The sequence below is a fragment of the Ictalurus punctatus genome, chromosome 12 (assembly GCF_001660625.3).
Source record: "Ictalurus punctatus breed USDA103 chromosome 12, Coco_2.0, whole genome shotgun sequence".
Taxonomy (NCBI): Eukaryota; Metazoa; Chordata; class Actinopteri; order Siluriformes; family Ictaluridae; genus Ictalurus; species Ictalurus punctatus.
The window spans coordinates 6,848,947-6,872,355 of NC_030427.2; the positions used below are offsets into that span (position 1 = coordinate 6,848,947).

The window sequence follows — 23,409 nt, forward strand, 5'->3', positions numbered from 1 at the left end:
GAATAATTATGAGAACCTTACAAGTCATCGAAGTACTATAGTACATTGCCACGTCACTGTCAGTGATCTAGATTTTAAACCAGGAACATGAAAATAGAGGACAAAAGCTCAAAATTAACCAGCTTTCTCCTACAATTAAAATGAACAGATGCTAAGATTGTCTTTTATGGCGGGCGATACGAACACCTCTGTAAAAATCTCAGAAAATGTAGTTTAGTGTTTCATGACACTTTAAGCGACAGCATGGCTCGAACAATAGTTCAGGCTGTAACATGAACGATGGGTGTATATCAATGCGCTCGCTCTAATACGTTGTTCAGCTCTTTCACAGGCACTGATATGGCGGACGCTTCACATAATCTAAGACTAAGTAAAACGTATAATCGTTGATGCGGTGACCTTTTTAGGAGATATTTATTGAACATTTATCGGTTGTTATCGTTTTGTAATAGTAAAAGAATAATAAAAGAGTTTTCAAGTATGGGAAATAGGCTGCTAGAGAGAGAGAGAGAAAGAGAGAGAGAGAGAGAGAGAGAGAGAGAGAGAGAGAGAGAGAGAGAGAGAGGGGTGAAGGTATTACGGCTATAGCAGGGGTTCCCAAACTTTTGCAGGGCAAAGCCCTGGCATTAACATTTGACCGAGGCCCCCCTTTTGCAAGATGTCTTTAAAACACATTAAAAAGACAGACTTCAGAATATATCCCCCTTTTTTAAATTAATAATTACATCTTACATCTTTACCTTACATTACATTAGGAATTGACTGTGTGTGTGTGGTTGTTTGAGTGAGAATATATTTTTCACACCAAATTGTTGAGGCCCCTCGGGCGCCCCCTGGCGGCCCCCACTTTGAAAACCACTGGGCTATCGTGATAGCGTAAGACCACAAAAGACATATTCTCACGACATTTTTACGAACGTAGTAATTTCTGTTAAGATTATCCATCGAAACGAGCATTTCTTGTGTAAAAAAAAAACCCCACGTTAAACCCGATATAATTTACTGTATGGTTGTCTTTAAATTCATGATTCTTCCAGAAGTCAACGTCTTTAGGCTTTCTGTTTTTGTCGCTTCAAACTAGCTCAAATAACACGATATATCACTAAAGTCTGTATGTACATTCAACTCCACTGTACTGTGTGTTTAAAGAGGGCGCCTTCGGTCCTCAGAAAACCCAGTTGCTGACGTTTTTTTGAATGTCATGTGATTAGCCGCGGTCCGTATACAGGGTTCAATGGGAGCTGTTTGCCCCACCCATCTCTTCAGCGCTATCTAGCTCAATGTACTATTCAGTGAGAAAGGGGAAAAATCGCCAAAAAATACTCTCGGCGAGCGGATCCGATCGCGTCCATCCGAGAAGTGACACGTTCCGTCCGCCAAGAGCTTGCTGTCACTGCGGTATTTGTCTTAATTTTTTTTTTTTTTTTTTTAACGGGTTCTCTTCGCGGTTGTCAATGCACATGTATAACCCTGTCTTTCTGCAAGGCGGATTCAAAATGGGTAATACAATGCGTAGCCTGACAGCGGACTCTGCCTACGAAATGCAGTGAAATATATCGAAGAATCGCGTTGTTCGGAACAGCTGCGTGTCGCCGCGTGCGCCGTTAGCGGAGCCGTACGGATTGTTGTTCTCGTGAAGCGAGCCTACGGATGTGAGGAGAAATTCAAATTACAGCCGCTAACGGAGAAGACAAAAAGCGCCTCTTTTGATTTGAATAGCCACAAAGCCATCGGTTATTATTACAGAACAGGAGGAAAATAAACATTTATCTTTGGGATTGCATTAAAAAAAAGAAAGCCTTTTATCTGACACATCATTTCATAACGGAGTTTCAAAAAGGTTGATGTCGGCCACGGCTGGAGGCGGAATGAACCGCAGGCCGTCAATTTGGGAAAGATATTTATCTCTTCTGGGATTTTTTTCCTAAAGAATACACGTTCTTATATCCCTTTTCCCTGTGTCGGTGAACGGATGTGACAGGAAAGAAAAATAAAACCTGTTTCGTAGAGTTATCGATGATTTTGCGAGGAGCGCCGGCCGCGACTGTCATTTTGGGAAAGCGACTATGGATTGTCGAAGAGAAATGCGTTAAATCGCCCTCAGATTTCTGGAACAGCAAGACAAAGACCTTCATGTAACGCCGTAGAGGCGCGCGCACACACACACACACACACACACACACACACACACACACACACACACACACATATCCAACGCGAAGTGTAAAACAAATCCCGCTCGGATATTACTGCACCAAAAAGCTTAGGAGGACTCGGCCTTGTGTGTAGGCAGGCCTTGGTGTTTTCACCACCATCATCACAAGCCCTCCGTTTCTTTCCTGAAGCTCCTACTGAGCACTCACCCAAAGGCATCGCGTTCACATTGCTCCCCTCATCCCTTTAAACGATTGCCCCATCCGTCCCCGTGTGCTGTTCTTCCAGAGTGTGCATATGCACAGAGAAATGTCAGAATTCCCATTCTTTGGGATTTGAACACGTGCCAATCAAGGAATTTTTGCAATTTGATTATACTTTACATTCATCCCCTATCCACAAAAAAAATCTTTTTTTATTGGGACGTTTGGAAGATGGGTTGTTTGGGCAACAGTAAAACAGAAGACCAGCGTAATGAGGAGAAGGCCCAGAGAGAAGCAAATAAAAAGATAGAGAAACAGTTACAGAAAGACAAACAGATATACAGAGCGACCCATCGGCTACTACTTTTAGGTAGGTTTGTTCAAATACAATAGTCCTGCTTATTGCTCCAAACATATATGTAATGATGTTTTTTTTTCTCTGATCAACTGCTGATGGCTTTCTGATTACCTAATTTATCTGAGGTGACTCAGGTGTGTGTGTGTGTGTGTGTGAGAGAGAACACAGGAGACAGAGCTGTATACCGAATCATTGTGTTCACTGTGATTATTATCTGCGTAGATAACCAGCACTTCTTCTAGTGAAGAGGTGTGTGCATTCGGAACATTTTCAGAGTCAGTGGAAATGTCTCTTTAGTGTCCACAGTTATTGTAACTGTGATCTTAATTGCCTACCGCCTGTAAACTGTTCATGTCGTAAGGACTGTTCTACAGGTGCATGTGGAATAATTGTTTATGGTTCATTGAAAAACATCGTTTAAACCCTTTCCAATAAAGATCTCTAAAGCGTATTTGGATTTTAAAAAATTATCTTTAAAATACAGTCTCCTGAAAATGGGACGTTTCTTTTTTTGCTGAGTATATGTATATATACACTTGTGTGTGAGATCAATAGCTGAAGGAGACAATAGATCAGATTTTCAGCTTTCATTTCCTGATGTTTACATTTAAGGCCCTTTAACACTGAGCGCGACGCTATAAAGCAAAGCGAATCGCAGACGAACGGTGTTCCCTTTCAAGGGGAACTCGTTCCCTTCTCAGTGAACAGGGTTACATGCAGACGTTCCCTTTCAAAGGGAACTCGACGTTGCGTTTAGCATAACAGTGTGGAAGCACCCATGCTGTTATGCTAAACGCAACGTTGAGTTCCCTTCTCAGGGAACAAGGTTACATGCGTAAGCCAGACGCGTTCACACTTAATGCAAAACAGTTAATCGCCTTCAGCTAATTCACACCTGCACGATAGGTGGTGCTGACCGAGAATGCATTTTACACCTGCACACTAGGTGGAGCAACCTACTATACAGGGTATGCATTGACGTCACTTTCCCCTCGGCTGGTCTGAGTGCCAAAACTTCTAGCTAAAAGGCTGGTTTTAATAGGGGAAGCTGCGAAAGCGCTGGCATAAATAAAGATCATCAGGTTAAATTAAAGGCAGTTGGACTCGATAGTGACCCTTACAACTTGCCCAAGAACCTGAGGTCCATGGACATTGGCATGTGGCCAGAAATCGGTTTTCCCCACATTTATATGTACCTGAAGCCTGAAGGAATACAAAAGCCTTGACGCTTGGTCCTACTTCAAGGCGGGATTTGTTGGAGAAATTAAAGTTACAAGAACATCAGTAAACATTCTAGTTGTATGTGGACAGGTATGTACGAATATCTTTATCTTATGATATCATTTTATCCGCTAAACCGTAAGCTAGCTAGTCCTAGTTAGTTTGTAGCGAACACTGCTTCCACTTACTAAGGTGATCTATTTGTGAAGGTGAAACACAGTCAGAGAATGTATGAGCCCCCGTTATTCATCACTGGAAATAGGCAGCGTTTAAAAAGAAATCTGTAGCAATTTATTCATCATTGTACATGAACATCACATGCCGGAAGAGCTTACACTTACACTGCTCCACTTAGTCAAAAAGGACTGAATGGTTTTCTGGCACTCTGTAAAAAGATTGCTCTGAAGTCCATCTCACAACAGCTTTTTCCCATTTTAGATGCGTTTTTTTCTGTTTTTCGTGGAATTCACGCCGTACATTAATGTGGCCGCTCAATCTTTTTGCCACTCAGTGGGTGTGACCGCGGCAAGTTCTGTAATGTCATGTGCATACCCTCTATTCAGCTGATCGGCTGATTGTCTTTGACCACTGAGAAGAAGAATCACTTAAATGTTGGTGCATAGCACCACAACACAAACTTTTGAGAAGCACAGAATCTTAACTTTTCATAATCTAACTTTTCTATTTTATGTGTATTCTACCCAGAAAGGGTGGCAGAATTTTTTAATTTTTTTTTTAACAGCACCATCAAGCTGTTTTAGTATGAATGAAGTAATGTGAAATATAATGCAATAACACAGTAGTAGGACAAAACCCATTTATTTGTGCAAGATAAGTAAAAAAAAAGTTCTCTGTTCTCAGACACCAATGACAACAAGAACATCCAATACTGGTTGGCCTGTTTCATCACAAAGCAACAGGGAAAAATCTACACACTGGTTAAAAAAAATCGTGCCCGGTGTGAATAGCTCCATAGGGATCTATTGTTTCGATTCTAGAGCGCTATTGCATCATACATTCGCGTCGTTTAATCCTGCTCAGTATGAAAGGCCCTTTAGATGTGCTAAACAACTTAGAACATGACACTTTTTTGTTTGAACCTGCCCATTTTTGGGTGGTCAAAAATATTGGAACATGTGACTGACAGTTAGATTGCTTGTTTAAACAATTAATAGCTCTGAATGTCTGAGTAGCTCTAAAGTCTCTGTGAAGACTGTATTTGTTGTTAAAAATGATAAACCATCATGAAGACTAGAGAGCTGTCTAAGTATTTTGAAGCTGAGAAAGAAGGAAGATCGGACTATTGCAGAAGCATAGCCATTAAAACAATTTGGTATGTCCTGAAAAAGAAAGAAACCTGGTTTATTAACAGGACATCAAACAGGTCAGCCAAGGAAGACGACAGCTGTTCATGACAGAAACACTGTTAAAGTTGAGAGGAAAACTCTTAAAAAAACAAACAAAAAAAAACAACAACAAAAAATACCCCAGCAGTCATTGACAACTCCAACAACCCTCAAAGGGTATGGGTGAAGATCCACCAATAATCAGAAGACCAGATTGGAATTTGCAAAATGATACAGAGATGAACCAATATTAACCTTTACCAAAGTAATGGAAAGGCCAAAATGTGGAGAAAGAAAGGATCTGCTCATGATCCAAAATATACAAGCTCATTGGTCAAGCACGGTTCAGGTCATGGCTTGGGCTTGCATTGCTGTCGAATCCTTACCGGTGAGGTAACTCATGATGGTAATAGCAGAATGAATTCAGAAGTCTACAGGAATATTATGTCTGCCAATTTACAGAGAAATGCATCCAGTCTAATTGGGAGGAACTTCATCATGCAGCAAGACAGTGACCACAAACACACTGCCAACTCAACAAAGGACTTCATCAGTGGAAAAAAGTGGAAGGTTTTAGACTGGTCAAATCAATCACCTGACCTTAACCTAATTGAGCAGCATTTGACCTCCTGAAGAAGAGACCGAAGGAAGAAACCCCCAAAACAAACAACAACTGAAAGAAGCTGCGGCACAAGCCTAGAAAAGAATCTCAAAAGAAGAATGCAAAAGTTTAGTGATGTCAGTGAGTCACTGGCTGATACAGTTTTGAATTGCAACCAAAGGATATATAACCAAATATAGTGTTATAAAGGGCTATTTTCTTCATGTTTCTTATTTTCTTTAATATCTGTTCCTATACTTTTACTCCCCTAATAATTGAGTGGTCTGCCACCAAAGGTGCCATGTTCTAAGTTGTTTATAACATTAAATATCAGAAAACACAATCTGAAATTCTGATCTGTTGTCTTATATTCTTATTTTGATTGACTCATTTAACGATTATTAGAACGATTAATTGACTAATCGATTTTAATCGATTATTCAACTTCTGCAATTGTTCAACCAATTTTATCCAACTAAAAATCACAAATACGGACTCTTACCATCGTTTAAACCTTTTTGTTCCATTAATTAAAATATTTAAAAAATCAATTCAAATGAATAAATATCCGCTGCATTACAAACAATAGCAAAACCTACAGGTTTGAATATTAAGAAATGTATCTTAAATAAAAGCTACTATTAAGTGCTTCATTTGAAAAGAAAAAAGGATTCTGTTAATGAAAAACAGTAAGTAGCAATGTCATTATCATCATTATGTCAAATACACACAGAATTAAAATAAAGAAAGGTCAGCATATCCCCATACTTATGTGACCGATGTTTTTGTGAGCAAATCCATTCAGATGGAGATGTGGCAGGAATGCAAAGAAAGGATCTTGCGATCTTTGATAGTGTAGGGTAAAGTCCCTCATTTTCCTTTCACCAACTAAGGGGGTCCTCGTATTTTTTTATTTTATTTATTTATTTATTTATTTTTAAATATATTTATGATTCTGAAAAGGACATTTATACTTCACTTTTGGTCATCCTGGGACTCCTCTTCTTCACTGAGGCTGTCTGTGTCAGACTGGAGGAGGTTATCTAGTGCGGATTTTTCCTCTCTCCTAGGAACAATGACACTCTGCTCCAGTGGTGTACATTTCCAGGTCTCTTTTGCTGCTTTAATAGCAAGGACATTGACAGTGCTTTATACCCTTATTCCCTGTTCAGCTGTCATAAACTTAAGCTTGCTAAACCTTGGGTCTAGGGCTGCTGACAGAATACCTGCGTTGTCTTTGTCCTTAAACGAAGTGTTGACATTTCTCCACCTCTCTGTTATCTCTTTGTTAGCTTTGGCTAAAAAATCTTAGCTGGGTGTTGTTTCAAACTAAGGGTTTGTTGCACAGACCACTGTAGCCTTTTAACAAGTTGTGGAAGGCATGACAACCTTGCATACACTTGACCACTAAGGAAAACAGTGGCACAGTGAAAAGGTTGCAGGCCCTGTGTCAGTTCTTCAAGCAGTGACAACTGCACAGGCTTCAAGTCAAATAAATGTTTGCCCATTGGTGTCACCTCAGGATCAGAAAGTGTGGCAGTAATTGCTAGGCCTCTCATGATAATTACTTTATCGACTTATCATACGATATATGGATGTGACCTCAAAAATTTTTGCTGACCTCAGTAGTTCCCATTGTGTTTACATGCACGTTTGTTTACACAAGAATGAATGTCACCATGTCATGTTTGGCAAGTAGAGACTGATGCAAATGCCCTTTAAGCGTTTTAGTTGGGGGCATGCAGACAAATCCAAATTGTGAATCAAAATCATTAAACAGAACACAGGCACAGGTCAGGCGATCAGAGAACAGTAAAAGTAGGGATAATCCAAAATACACAAATGATAAAGTTAGATCAATGTCTTGGTGAATAGCAACATAAAAAAAGACACCAAATACTGAATATTACTAAGCACTGAAAACAGAGACACAAGGGTTTAAATATACAAACTAATTAAAGGTAAACTGAAAAAACAGGTGCGACACACGAGGTAGACAACCAGTGACAGGACACGGGTGGAGACAAAACATGAATCAAAACAAAAACAAGCTGTGTGCTGAAAGGCTTCTGCACACACTGCCTGGTGCTAGGGGGAGATTCCTAACACAAACACTCAGTGAGTTTACATGGACAACAATGATCCACTATTAACCCGATTAAGACAATACTCTGATCAAGAAACCGGCATGTAAACAGCAATTTTTAATTACCTTAATCTATTAAGGTCATACTCGAAGTAAACACGAATCGAATTAATACAGGTGGAGTACTCCTGCTTTAGTTGCATTATCGACGTGTATTACAGACATGTAAACACCTTAATCACACTATTAACACCGTGTGAGAGTTTTCACCGCATTTTGCGACAGGACACGATCACACACGGCAGCGCTCAACCGTTTTACGGCAAGCAAGAGAACACGGCTGCGTCCCAAGCCACGTACTTACCTACTATAGGCCTGTAGTAGGAGAAATACATGTATCTCGGCTACTATACAGTAGGTACACGGTTTGGGACACAGCCCACGGCTTCAAGCAGTTGTCTATTTGTACGTACAGCACAACAAATAATTATTTTATTATAATGTACAAATAATTTAATGTTTATTAAAACATTAAGCACACTTAAAGCATTCGTAAAAATTAAAAATAAAAACACCCAAAACTGTATACGGTACCATATCGAACACCAACTGTATGTTGATACGTGAAATTCCGGAGGGACGTCGGACAGCGTGGCGCGGCGACGTTATGACGTGCGCTGTTAATTTAATTATGTTCTATAACATGTTAAACGGGTACATGACAGGAGTATTCTAAAAGCGACTCATGTAAACACCTTAATCACATTATTATCTTACTCAGAGTAAGCTCAATAATTAGATTACTGCTGTCCATGTAAACGTAGTCATTGTAGCCATTCATTTACATTTACATTTATTAATTTAGCAAACGCTTTTATCCAAAGTGACTTACAAATGAGGAAATACAAATTAAATGTGTGCTGATTCTGTCCTTTCATCTTCTCTAGTGCTGTTAAATTAACATTAGATCTTCGAATTTAAGATAAAAATACACATTCAAATGCAAAACCTATGTAGCAAGCACTAGCTCTGATTTTAATTAAATCATACTGTGGAAAAAAAAAATGACGCAAGATATTATCAATGCACTAATAATGTTTTTTGAAGAAGAAAAATCTAGAAAGAATAGTTCTAGTAGTTCAAATAATCTAGTCATAGTAAATAATGTCGGGGATTAAGCCGTAGAAGCTGTTTAAGGTGAAACAGAAGAGTGAACGAACACCGGTGAACTGAAGCACGTTACTAGCAAGTTAATTAACTCACCTAAACTCATCCTTTACACATATAAGATTAATCAGACACATACACAACATAAATGTAATATTACAACTTGTTTCTGCACAAAATGACACAAATGCACAACTGAACTTGAACTTAAATAAGGTGCTAGGTAGAATGGTAAGTCATGTTGTGAATACGCTTTTAACGTAACATTGCACTAAAAGATAGGCTGTGTCTGAAATCGTATGCTATGACAGTACCTACTGCATTCGATTCATTACCTACTGCTTGGCCATTGATACAGTACGTACTGAACAGTATAAGTGGTAAGCATGAATAACATGCATGATTCTGACAGCTCTTCCATGCCAGTCCAGTTGCATTATGGGATAGCACAGTATCCACAGTGTGTGTAGTGGTTCCATGCTGCAGAATTTCGGTGGATGCAGTAGGTCATCCAGATATTTCTCGCCTACTGTTTTATGCATACTGAGAATTTGGACATACTACTCCTATGGCGTACTGCTTTTCGCCTACTGTGCAGTAGGGATATTCGGATGCAGCCACGGACAACGAATAACTAAAGGATGAAGAATTCACAATATTGTTTTTCGATAGTGTACGCATTGTAATGTTATTATTTCAGCAGATCAGGTTTTCACAACAAGGGCAGTTTTCACATGTTTTTGTTGATACATGCTTAATTTAAAGCTGCAGTACTGAACTTTTGGCTCTCTATTGCCATCAGTTTACCACATTGACCATAGCCAAAAAAACCCAAACGAACAACATAGGAAACTCAATACCTAGCTGAATCAAGTGAACAAGTGCGCTAATGTTAGCTAGCTATCTATTGAGCCACTGAAATGTCTTACTTGTTCAGCAGAAAAAAGCCATCTCTGCATCAGTCTTCAATCCCTTTTTTGCCACCTCTCAAAAGACATCACTATTTATTCTTTTAGCACGGGCTCTGACGCTTTCCATTTTTGACTGCAGGCTCTCAGCAGTTTGAGGTTTTTTGGTTTTGACAACAGTGATTCCCCAGATGTCAACGATGATTGCCTTTTAGAGATATCAATATTAAAAGCAGCTTATATGACATATATGACATATTTTAAATTCTAAGCAACTGTTGTAAGGACAAGCTACAAACACTCCACCATCCTCAGCACCCACATACACTATATAGTGGACAGGTCTTCTTCTTTCTGTTTATGCAAATGTGTGGTGACATCAAAGGCCACGAAATGACGTCAAACTGAGGTTTCCTGTGAAATCCGGCCCAACAGCTCAAATTAAAAATCAGCTTATTATTATAAGCTTACAGTTTACAGTTTTGCGCACTGATTTTTTTTTACGTATTTGCTCAATAATGGATTTTTGTTCATTTTTAACCAAAAAAAGGTAGATACTTCAGCTTTAATGTATAAAATGTGTGAATATTTGGTGTCATTTTTGCATTTTATTGTCAACTAAAATGCCATTGACTAAAATTTGATGCCATTTTAGTCAGAGTAAAACTGACTAAAATGAATAAATATGAAATGATGAAATATTGACTAAATTTAAAGAATATTTTTGTCAGAAGATAAAAACTGCACTATTATACTATAGTTATATTGGTGGCATTAAGTGGTCTTAAAATGACAGCAATATCATTTATCGCGATTATTTCTGGGACAATATATATCGTCCAATCAAATTTGTTATTGTGACAGGCCTAGTAATTGCCCAGTGCTGCTCCAGGAGTCTCTCAAACCTATAATAGGAGCTGTTTCACCGGGTACTGACATCTTGTATCAGCTTATGCTGTGGTGTGTTCATCTTCTGCTGTTTTTCCTGTAGATTGGTATTGGTCAGGGTAATTCTCCTGAAATGTTCAACCAAGCTCCTAGCAGCTCCTAAAGTTTTACAGATGCTGGGCTCTTTAAGAGAATTGTTTACAATTAGCTGAAGTGTGTGTCCAGTGCCACAGACAGAGACCCAGTTGTGTTTGTCCTCTAGAAATTTCATTGCTGCCACAACATTGGATCCATTGTCATGGACGACTGCTTTTATGTTTGTTGGTGAAATATTGAATTTTTCAGTAAACTCTTCTAGCTATGTTGAAATGTTGGCATCAGTATGACTTTCTTCAAAAGGCATTGTTGCAAGGATTAGAGTCTTCATTTGCCAGTCTTCACTAACATGTGACACCAAGGTATGCTTCTGTAGCAAGGCTAGTCCAACTGTTTGCCACCAATGCAAAGCAGCTTCTTGCGTCTTGAATGGTTTCTGTATGGTTTTTTGTTTTAATCTTGATGATTATGGCTTACAGCTCATAGAAATAAAAAATCCAGTATCTCAAAATATTAAAATAAAGAATTTATAATACATAAATTTCGACATTTAAGCAACATTTATATGAACAGTTAATTAAAGCATTCACCCAATCTGTATGATTTTCTTCCATGGCACGCAAACTGAGATGACAGGCAAAATGACAGTCTCTTTTACCATTCTCTTCAATTCTATGACAAAGTAACTGACTGACTGATGCTGTCATTCTGCCTCACATCTCCTTTTGTGTTCCATAGAAAAAAGCAAGTCATATGGGTTTGGAACAACAAAAAGGTGAGTAAATGATGACAGAGCTTTTATTTTTGTCTAAACTATTGCATTAATGTTCATTTATTTATTCATTTTTACAAGCTTCACTCTTGGAATTCCTTAGCATTACGATAAACACAAGACTAGACCAGAGCTAGGTCAAGCGTTTAACTATGCTAACTTGCAAAGTTTTAATATTAACTAGTTTGCTCCAGCTGGAGCACACTCACTTTCATTGCTTCCATCCTGGCACGCTTCCTCTTTAAGTGTTCTAACATGCATGGTGTGCGCTAGGGCTAGGGCATAATTAAATGATAATTATGATTATATTGAGATCTCGATTATTTATCACGATTATTCATTGATTTTAGGGACAACATTTTTATTGCACTTTCACATTTAAATAAACTTTTTACTTTCACTTTTTACTTTCACCTGTGCTACATTCCTGCTAATGTACAAATCTTTGCATCAAATTAGACTGATCCTTAAAGTTCATCATCTCATAGAAGCAAAATATTAATAAAATTGTACCAAAATATAGGATAAATAAAATGAAAAACGCCATCAACCAAATGAAAACAATTCAGGCGTATGCAGAAAAGGCAACAACAGTGTTTACAGGAGGAGAGATGCAGACAAATCACCCAATAGAGCGGTGACGCAGGGACGACGTCATTTTGTACCGGAACCCGGAAGTTAACATCACACCGGTTCCCTCGACAAAAACCCAATAGGATTTTCACATAGGCTTTTGGATTATTGCAAAAAATAAACTCTGTGATGAACAAAAGTTTACAACACTAACACGTTTTGTCCATCAAGACAATTTTCACAAATGAACACGACTTTTATGAAGTTTGAAAACTACATACAATCTCCAGAAATCAACAGCTAAGTGTATGCTATAAACAAACTACACCATGGTTGCTCCCCTTCAACGTCACCATCACCAAGCTTCCAACTACTTTTCCAAACTTGATTTAAATCATTTTCCATAATACAGATTTATTTACCCTGTGGATGAATCTTCATCCACGTTTTTTTGGGGAATTGTGCAGAGCAGACCTGAACCAGTTTATCTGCAAAGTTTTGTCTTGATGACGTTTAATTTCCCCGACATTATATGTTAAACGTTTAATTTCCCCTCGCACAAGCACTGGAGCTCACAGTGTGGTCTTTCAGTGACATTGACTTTGTTTACTTTCTACATGTGCGTTTGTTATGATTTCTGTCCTGTCTCTGCCCCTGTATTGTCATTGGTTGTTCCCTTATGTGTCATCATTAGTCTCAGCTGTTTTGTGTTCACCCTTAATTATGTTTGTCATTTAAACCCCTTTTGTCTCATTGTTCGACGCAAAGTATTGTGTGAGTTTTCCGTGTACCGAGCATTTGTTCATAGTTTCAGGTCTCACAGTTTTGATCTTGTTCTCGACCTCGTTGTTTGATTCTTGTTTTGTCTTGTTTGTGCCCGTTTGCTGAAAGCCTGATCTTTTGCTTGTTTTTGACCACGCTATTGTCTCATTTTCTGGATTTGTCTGCCTCTCTTCAATAAAGCTCTGATCTGCATTTGCATCTGTCGTAAACCTTCATTACGTGACAGTTAGCAACCGCCTTTTTCAATACATGTAAAAGCTTTTAAAAAATCATGAATGGGGTTTTACTGCCGTATTTTATGACGTAGAATAAAACGTGAAAATATTTTGAGCTTGTGTTCACCACAGACCTTATTTCAGGCTTTTACCCAAAATCCCATTCAAAGAAAATTTTTTTGGGGGTCAAAACCGCTCTGACCCATCAAGGCGTGGCCTCCACAAGACCTCTGAAGGTGTGCTGTGGTATCTGGCACCAAGACATTAGCAGCTGATCCTTTAAGCCCTGTAAACTGCTAGGTGGGACCTCCATGGATTGGACTTATTTGTCCAGCACATCCCATAGTTGCTTGAATGGATTGAGATCTGGGGAATATGGAGGCCAAGTCAACACCTTGAACTCTTTGTCATGTTCCTCAAACCATTCCTGAATAATTTTTGCAGTGTGGCAGGGCGCATCATCCAGCTGAAAGAGGTCACTGCCATTAGGGAATACCGCTGCCATGAAAGGGTGTTCTTGGTCTGCAACAGTGTTTAGGTAGGTGGTACATGTCAAAGTAACATCCACATAGTATGTCAGCATGGGCACTCTGACTGGTCTGAGAAAGCTGTGATGCACTGTGTTCTTACAACTTTCTACCATAGTTACCATGAATTTTTCAGCAATTTGTGCTACAGTAGCTGTTCTGTGGGATTGGCCCAGACAGGCTAGCCTTCACTCCCGACATGCATCGATGAGCCTTGAGTGCGCATGGCCATGTTGCCAGTTTACTGGTCATCCTTCCTTGGATCTCTTTTTGTAGGAACTAACCACTGCATATTGGGAACACCCCACAAGACCTGCTGTATTGGAGATATTCTGACCCATTAGTCTGGGCATCACAATTTGGCACAATTTGTGTGTTTCATATTTTGAATCTATATTTACATACAATTTTCCAGTACAATTTTCCAAAAAACCCCCAACAAAAAACAGAATGCCAGACAACATGGTAATAATAACTATAATAACTAATGTTAACCTATGGACTAGATTAGGGTAAAAAGAAAATGAAGTATGAAAAAGTATGATGAAGTGAAAATGAAAATTGCACACAAGTGGAAACACTACAAAATTCAACTACTTTCTAAATGTCTAAGGAAAGGGCCTCAAATGTAAAAATTTTCTAATAAGCACCATCCTTGGTAAGACATAATTTCCGGATAAAGAAAAAGGAGCATCTTGTTCAGCCAGTCATGAAAACTAGGAGAAGCTGTAGATTTCCATTCCTTCAGAATTATCCTCTTGGCTGTAACTATGTCAAACATTAAAAATAGTTGTTTCAGCATGGGAGAAAGACAGTTTAGAAGTTGAGCAGCCAAGAAGGACAAATTCAATATTAGTAGCAATCTCCATGCCATACAGCATAGGGTACCAACAAAAGAAACTAGATACCTTTGGGCATGTCCAGAACATATGACATAACGTGCTCTCAGAACCCAAGCATCGATCACAGAGCTCAAGAGGTCAATGGAGAATGGCCAGACTGATTTGAGCTGACAAAAAGGCTACAGTAACTCAGATAACCACTCGATTGTGGTGAGCAGAAAAGCATCTCTTAATGGACAAAAAGCGGATAGGCTAGAACAGCAGAAGACCATATCAGGTTCCACTTCGGCCAGCCAAGAACAGAAACCTGTGGCTGCAGTGGGCACAGGCTCACTAAAACTGGACAGTTGAAGACTGAAATAAATGTCTGATGAATCTCGATATCTGCTGAGGCACACAGATGGAAGGGTCAGAATTTGGCGCCAACAGTATGAATCCATGGACCCAGCCTGCCTTGTGTCAGTAGTCCTGGCTGGTGGAGGTGGTGTAATGGTGTGGGGAATGTTTTCTTGGCACACTTTGGGCCTGTTAATACCAATCATCGCATTAATGCCAGAGCTTATTTGAGTATTGTTGCTGACCATATGCATCTGTTCATGGCCATTATTTACCCATCATAAGTTGTCTCAAATGGTTTCATGAACATGATGGTGAGTTCTGTGTTCTTCGATGGCCTTCCCAGTTACCGGATCTGAATCCAAAAGAACACCTTTGGGATGTGGTAGAATGGGAGATTCGCAGTATGAAAGTGCACCTTAAAAATCTGCAGGAATTACATGATGCAATCATGTCAGCATGGACCAGAATCTCAAAGGAATGTTTCCAATATCTTGTAGAATCCATGCCATGAAGAATTGAGGCTGTTGTGAGAGCAAAGGAAGGCCCTACCTAGTATTAGTATAGTGTTCAATGAGTATAGGTTTAAGTTCATAATATCTCAGCTTGTTTATTATTCATTTTATATGTGCCTGTTTGCTCATTTTCACAAAGGGTGGCAATAACTCTGAAATTGAAAGATAGTGGTATTTGAAGTAATTTTTGGTAAATATAAGCTGTTTACAGAGATTGGGTTCTACTTTTTTGGAATCATCTTTACAAGTTTGCTGAAACCTATTGACAAAGAGATTTTGTCAATATTTTTCCCTATTGCATCTTCCTTACTCTTCAGTATCCAGTTCTCTGCATAACTAATGGATATGGACAATACATTCAATAAAATACAATATTTAGAACGAAACTCTACTTAAACGGTCCAAACTTGTATTTGCAGAAATATATAGCATTTTTATTGTTAAAATAAACAACTTAGTAAATATATAAATACAAAAGCAATTTAATCAATTGACAGAATCTTACCAACAGCCAAAAACATGATGCAATGGACTAGTTGACCTGCTGGAGGGGTAATTTGGGAATTTTACCAAAAATTTTTCTGTTAGTTTTGATCAATTCATTTAGACTTAAAATGCAATTGATGGAAATTACTTCCTCAGAAGTGTGGTAAAACTTTACATTACACTAGACTGTTGGTCCAGTGACATAACATAACATCTATAGATGTGGCCATTACAAGCGTGCGTCAAAGGAAACGGGATCCTACGATTTCATGTGGTATCATGCAGAATCACGTGCATGCTGTGGGCGAAGGAAATACAAGACCAGTAAGGGGCAGTTATGTTTCATTTGAATAAACACGGCTTGCTAGCAGATACAGTAGTTCTGCCAGGACATATACTGTATACACATGTATTCTTTTACCAACCGAACGGTGCTGTTTCTTGTACTGAAGCCCACGATCTGCTTGTGCTTGGCACGTGGATCTGTGAACCTCTCTCAGAACTATTTTACAACAAGTAGCAGAGCACATTAAATGTTGTTGAGCCTGAAAAAAATGGAATGTGGGGTTGGTTAGATTTAAGAAAAAATATTATGTATGGTTTACATAAAAATATTACGTTTCTCATCAACACTTACGGTAAACTTAGTTTCTAATTACAAGAATGAGTGTGGTTGAGTCATATAATATTTATAGTCATATATATATATATATATATATATATATATATATATATATATATATATATAGTCGAGTCATATAGACTATATAACTATAGTGTTTAATGTGGAAACCATATAATGATCTTTTTGTTGATATCTTTATCTATATTAATATCTTTATTGATCACATATACATAGTGAAACGCTTTTCTTCACATACTCCAACATGTCAGGAAGCTGAGGTCAGACATGATACAGAGGGTTAAAGGCCTTGCTCAAAGACCCAATAGTGGCAGCCTGGCAGTGATGCAGCTTGAACCCCTGACCTTCCAATCAGTAACCCAGAGCCTTAACCGTCAAGCCACCACTGCCTAGTATGTATACTAGAATAGTGCTGTGGTAATATGCAGGTTTTAGTATGTCAGCGACTGGGGATCGAACCTGAGCTCAATTTAGTGAGCAGATTTTTTTCACTGTAGAAAGTTCCTCAACGTAACGTTGAATGAATTCCATCTTCTCCTTTCTTGCCAATGGAAACATCTTCTTTTCATAGATTCAATGTTTTACTATTTAAAGTGAAGACAGAAGTCCACACACTGAAAAAAAGCTCATTGAATTTACTTAATTCAGATTCGTATATTGGTTCCACGTGATCGAACTGAGTTACATTAACATAATTTGTTTTCATACATCAAACATGATTTGATCATATGAGGGAAAAACCCAGCTAAAGTCTTTTTTTGCTATTCACTGTTTTCTACATAAAATCATCCAACATAATGTAAAGAACATTCAGTGAAAATATAACCTTGATATCTTAAATATTGACTGAGTAAGTGTCAAAAATTTGTTGAATTTCAGGCTCAGAAAATCATGTTTTTGAGAAATTCTGATTTCTAAAAACAAGCTTGTTTTTAAAACTGCAACACATTTGAACCATAATTACCCTGACTATGTGCCATATACCAACTTAAAGCTGAGATTCTCCCATTGTCTCCAATGATATATGACACATATATAAGAAAATTCTTAAAGTTTTGTAAAACAGGCCTATTTATTATGATGCGCATGTCCAAAAAGTATAAAAACATTTAAAAGAAATAGAGGTACCACAAGAGCTTGATCGTAGCAGCAATTACCAAGTCAATTCAGTGGAATGATTTGTATAACTTTATTAGTAAAATGAAATATCAGTAGAAAATTAATTAATATATAAAAGTTCGGTAGAAAATCTCATTCTCTTACTGGGCTACGGTTTAACATTTGGAGTAATCCTGGAGTTAAAAAAAAAAAAAGGAAGGTCAAGGGATAGTTCACCCAAAAATGAAAATGTTGTCATCATTTACTCACCCTCAAGTTTTTCCAAATCTGCATGAGTTTTTTTCTTCCGTTGAACACAAAAGAAGATATTTTGAAGAATGTTGGTAATCAAACAGTCGAAGGTAGTCATTGACTACCATAGTAGGAAAAAATACTATGGAAATCAATGGTTACCATCAATTGTCTGGTTACCAACATTTTTCTTTATTTTGTTTTTGTTTTTTTTGTTTTTTTACTCCAGATTTACTCCAAATGTTACACAGTGGCCCAGGAAGAGAATGAAATTTTCTACTGAAATTGTATTTTTTCAAAATGATTTTTGGGTGAATTATCCCTTTAACAGGTCAGTCTCAAACTTTGTACACACAGAATCACACATTCTAAAATTGTCTAGATGCTAAATATTTGATAATTTCAGGGATTCTATTCACAATGTCAATTTTGGTATTAAAAAGTATAAAATTAGCATTCAAATTAGAAATACTTGCTCACAGCTAAGTGACTATCATGGGAATATGTATATAAGCAACCAAGAGACTACACAGTCAATGTTCTAAGCCAGATTCATTCTTTTGGTAAGACCACATGAGGACTTTTTTGGTCTTCTAGCACCATGGGTGTGGGGTGGAGCAAGGGTCAGCACCTCTGCATGGACAACATTGTTATTTTCATCAATCGGAACCTTGTTCTGCATTGTTGGATTAGGGCATACCAGATCTCTATATCTTTCTGCCACAAATTCACAAATCTCATTGAAGAGGTACATTTCCTCTCGTTGCTTAGTCCTTCTTGTACCAGAGTGGCAGGTTTCTCACAAGGCACGTCATCTGGGTCACACTTCAGCAGCTTGTATGTGACTGGCTCTGACTGTGAATCAGCATACCACTTGGAGAAGCCTGGCGCATTTTCAATATCAGCCAAGCAGTCCACCTTTGAATTCCTGTACTTGCACTTGAACAGGCCAAACATAGTCACTTTGTGTGACCAGCTACCATGAATGAAAGAGTAATAGAGGATGATTGCCTGTTGTAACCCCCCCAAAAATGGATTTAACCAGTGCATTGTTTTTATTTTGTCCTGTGAAATTGTCTGCATGTAAGTCCAAGCGGGTCTCCTTCACACCATATTTATTAAAAAAGTAGTCCATGAGACTGATCACACAGTTGGCCCCTTTGCCAGTGATGGCCTTCAAGAAAGTTCACCATCTGTGGTAGCCCTTCTGTTACAATGCCGAACACTTGTGAGATGTCTTGAAGAACATGTCCTGGCTGCATGGGGTCATGGGGATAATGCAGCTGTTGAGCAAACTCAAAGCTGTAATGAACCTGAAAAAGTATGTGCAGTGTTTACTCAATTTGTCAATGTACCATGTTTCCTGTAAAAATTAAAATCCATTCAAAAATAGATGAATGCCTCATGTTAGTGCTTAATGGTAGAGATGGAAGATATCACAAGATTGCAGGTCATTTTTTCAATAGCTGATTGATGACTTTACTATTTTAGTAACTGCAGAGAGTAGTATAATGTAAATAATGTTACTGTATAGTACTTTGAATAGCTTTCTGTAATGTACTAACTTTTATTATTCAACCACAGTTGTCACTTCAAGAATGTCCATGCATTCAATCTGTGAATTACTAATTGATAACTAATGGAAAGGAAATGGAAAAAAAAAAACCCTCAAAATCATTTGATCTCATAATCACTTGATCTCATAATCACTGTTCCCACTGTTCCCAGACTCCAGCAGCTTGGAGACACCATGCATTTTTTGCCTTAACTGGTGTTGACCTGATTGACGCTTGTCTGGATTAATATTAAGGTCTATTTACACTTTCTAATGGTAGAAAAGAAGTTCCTGAACTGAATGATAGAAGAATCAGCAGGTGTTTTTGCATCGAAATAAACTCAGAGATGATTGAAATCAATGTTTAGGAAGCCCATGTCCAGTTTTTGTTTTGCGCACAATTATAAAATGTAGTGCCAATAAAATCGTTAATTTCAGTATTTATCATGTTTTAAATGAAAATTTGAGTATTGTATTTCAAATCCCTTGGTACAGTCTATCATTTACAGCAATAAACACACATTAACTATTTTCATAATTTTTATGACTATGAGTACTTTTGACACTCTTAATCTCATAATAAGATTATGTGACTTTAGCAGGGATTTCACAGACGGGGTCGCATATATTTTCAATGCCCTGAATAAAATTAAACTTCACCTGAACTGAGGATTGAACCCCAGTTGCTGGTGTTCTGCAACAGCACATAACCACTGCGTTATTCTACCACACTGTTATGAAACAGGGAGGTGGAAGCAGGTGCAGATCAACGTCTTTATTTTTACACAGCAGACGAAACACAGGAAACGCGGTCTATACTGAGCAAGATTAACGAGGTTAAAACAAGAAACTGGATGCGAGGTAGGGAACAGAACAGGACACGAAAAGAAGACCGCTCAGCATGCGTAATGCATTCACCATTACATTCAAACAATACTGCCCCAAGTGCACCGCAACACGAGGGGTTTAAATAACAATCTCAATCAAACTAAAGCATCGACACCTGGAGTAAATCAAGACACACCCTCGAACATCAAACAGTGCTTAAACAGGGGGAGAACCAAAACAAACAAAGGTGCATGGCCATATACAAGAATCTCGTCCTCGTGCGCTCTCTAAAGCCGCTCGTGCATGTCGATGCCGCAGTGCCATCTGCTGGTGGGAGCGTAACAGAACCCCCCGCCAAAGGCGCTCCTCCCGGAGCACCAATGAGCACTCCCCTCCAACTGCGGTCCGGGGCTCCTGTGTGAGCTGTCTTGCGATGCATCTGAAAACAAGGTGACCTTCGCCGGGCTGTAGACAGGCGGAGCGCCATCCCCAGTGGGATTGAAACTCGGGGCGACGTCCCCGGCGGGGCTGGAACGCTGGGCGACGTCCCCAGCGGGGCGGGACAGCTTCCTCGGCTGGGCAGGAAAGTGGGACAGCTTCCTCGGCTGGGCAGGACAACAGGACAGCTTCCTCGGCTGGACAGGGCAGCGGGACAGCTTCCTCAGCAGGACAGAGCAGCAGGACAGCCTCTTCAGCAGGACAGGGCAGCAGGACAGCTTCCTCAGCAGGACAGAGCAACGGGACAGCTTCTTCAGCAGAACAGAGCAGCGGGACAGCTTCCTCAGCAGGACAGGGCAGTGTAATAGCTTCCTCAGCAGGACAGGGCAGCGGGACAGCTTCCTCAGCAGGACAGGGCAGCAGGACAGCTTCCTCCGCAGAACAGGGTAGCGGGACAGCTTCCTCAGCAGGACAGGGCAGCGGGACAGCTTCCTCAGCAGAACAGGGTAGCGGGACAGCTTCCTCAACAGAACAGGGCAGCGGGACTGCTTCCTCAGCAGAACAGGGCAGTGGAACAGCTTCCTCAGCAGAACAGGGTAGCGGGAAAGCTTCCTCAGCAGGACAGAGCAGCAGGACAGCCTCCTCAGCAGGACAGGGCAGTGGGACAGCAACACACACAGCACAACACACACAGTGTTTACCCATGATTATTGAAATACTATAGTTGTAGTACCTGTACTGTGTGAATTGATCAAAATGAAACCAAATATTTAAAAAATTTATGTAATTATTTAAACATGTGGCAACATTTATCATGTGTTGTTACATAAAGAGCATATTCACAACGTGATTTACACATCCTGATTATCACGGATACTCAGAGGTGGGTAGTAACGCGCTACATTTACTTTGTTACATTTACTTCAGTAACTTTTTGAAAAAAAAAAAAAAACTTTTAATAGTTAACTGGCCATACTTATACTTTTACTCAAGTTCATTTTTAAGCACAGAAATGTACTTTTACTTTGCTTCATTCGGTGCCATTCCTCCATTACTGTTAAATGTTAATGAATATATGTAGTTTTAATAATTAGTTTAAGTGAAGTATGATGACGTCGCAAGCCTTGCGATACGCTGCAGTGGTCTGACACAACAACCATTCACGTTTTTAGTGTCCTGGAGAGGGGTAAGAAGCGAGCGTGTCAGGACAGACACACACAGTTGTCCATGTAGTTTGAAATTCAGGATTTTCCCTTGATTTTAATCAGAGCTGAAGTAACTAGTAACTTGAGTAGTCTTCTCATCGTATACTTTATTACTCTTAGTCAAGTAATGATTCATATTATTACTTTTACTTTCAACCACTACAACTTTATCCCCACTAAACAGTTGCTCTACGTGCTGTACCTGACTAGCTAACCTACATGTTGGAGGTGTGAAAAAGAAGGTGTGAAAACATCTGGGCCAAAACAATAGCAGGAATTATCTGCACCCAACCCCAAGTACAGGTTCAAATGACCCATAACCCTAGGCCCACACAAACCCAATGTACGGAGGCCATTCCACTGAGCTACGTAAAAGATATTTCAAATGAAACTGCATGAAAAGTTTACAAAAAAAAGAGACTGACAGAAAATCCAGAGACTCTGTTTGCAGACCTCCAAAAGGTTGGCAGCACCAGCAACATTACATGAATAAACCCCATGCATGGCACGGGGCCATAATTTCAAACTTTCCCTCTGCTGAAAGGCATCTGTGGGTGTTTCCAGCTAAAAATAAAAAATGAGGAAGACACAACTTATATACAACAACTATCATATACAACCCCAGTTCCAAAACAGTTGGGACGCTGTGTAAAATGTAAATAAAACAGAATGCAGTGATTTGCAAATCTCATAAACCCATATGTTATTCACAATAGAATTTAGAAAATATGTCAAATGCTTAAACTAAGGAAATGTACTATTTTAAGGGGAAAATAAGGTAATTTAGAATTTGATGGCCGCAACATGTCTCAGATCCTTTCATACCCAATCATGTTACTGACCTATTAACAATTAACCTAATTAGTTGCAAAATGATTCCTCCAGCTATTTCTTTTTCATAACACTTACTTTTCCAGCCTTTTGTTACCCCGCCCCAACTTTTATGAGACATGTTGCGAAGGTAAATTCAAAATTACCTTATTTTTTCATGTAAAATGTTACATTTCATCCATGGGCTCTTTGAACAAAACGTCCTCAAACTCAAGGATAGAGCACAGCAGGAGCCTATTACCAATGACCAACTCCTGTTACGGACTACTTGCTTCCACCTCCCCCTCAGATGAGTATAGAGATCCCCCCAGCACTGAACAAACCAAAGACCCCCCTCCATACTATTACTGCATTGACATGAGAGAAAGATTCACAGTGCTGGAACGGGAACTGGTACAGCTCAGAGAGACCGTCTCTCTCTATACCAGGGGTGCACAATCAGAATTCAAAGAGGTCCAGTGACTAATATTTTCTTCCCCCAA

At 39.0% G+C, this 23,409-nt stretch overlaps 1 protein-coding gene across 3 annotated transcripts in view; it reads left to right on the forward strand.

The window, feature by feature from the left end:
• The first annotated feature begins 1,229 nt into the window (after positions 1-1,229).
• The window catches only part of gnas (GNAS complex locus), a 95,231-nt gene continuing 73,051 nt past the window's right edge, over positions 1,230-23,409 (forward strand). The window contains exons 1-2 of one of the 3 annotated variants that reach the window (XM_053684261.1): positions 2,653-2,727; positions 11,767-11,803. In XM_053684261.1, coding sequence (XP_053540236.1) covers positions 11,782-11,803 — 22 coding nt within the window. In that variant the 5' untranslated portion in view covers positions 2,653-2,727; positions 11,767-11,781. Of the gene's footprint in view, positions 1,399-2,267; positions 2,728-11,766; positions 11,804-23,409 lie in introns of those variants that run through there. The other 2 variants (XM_053684260.1, XM_017481204.3) reach the window with 2 other exon arrangements.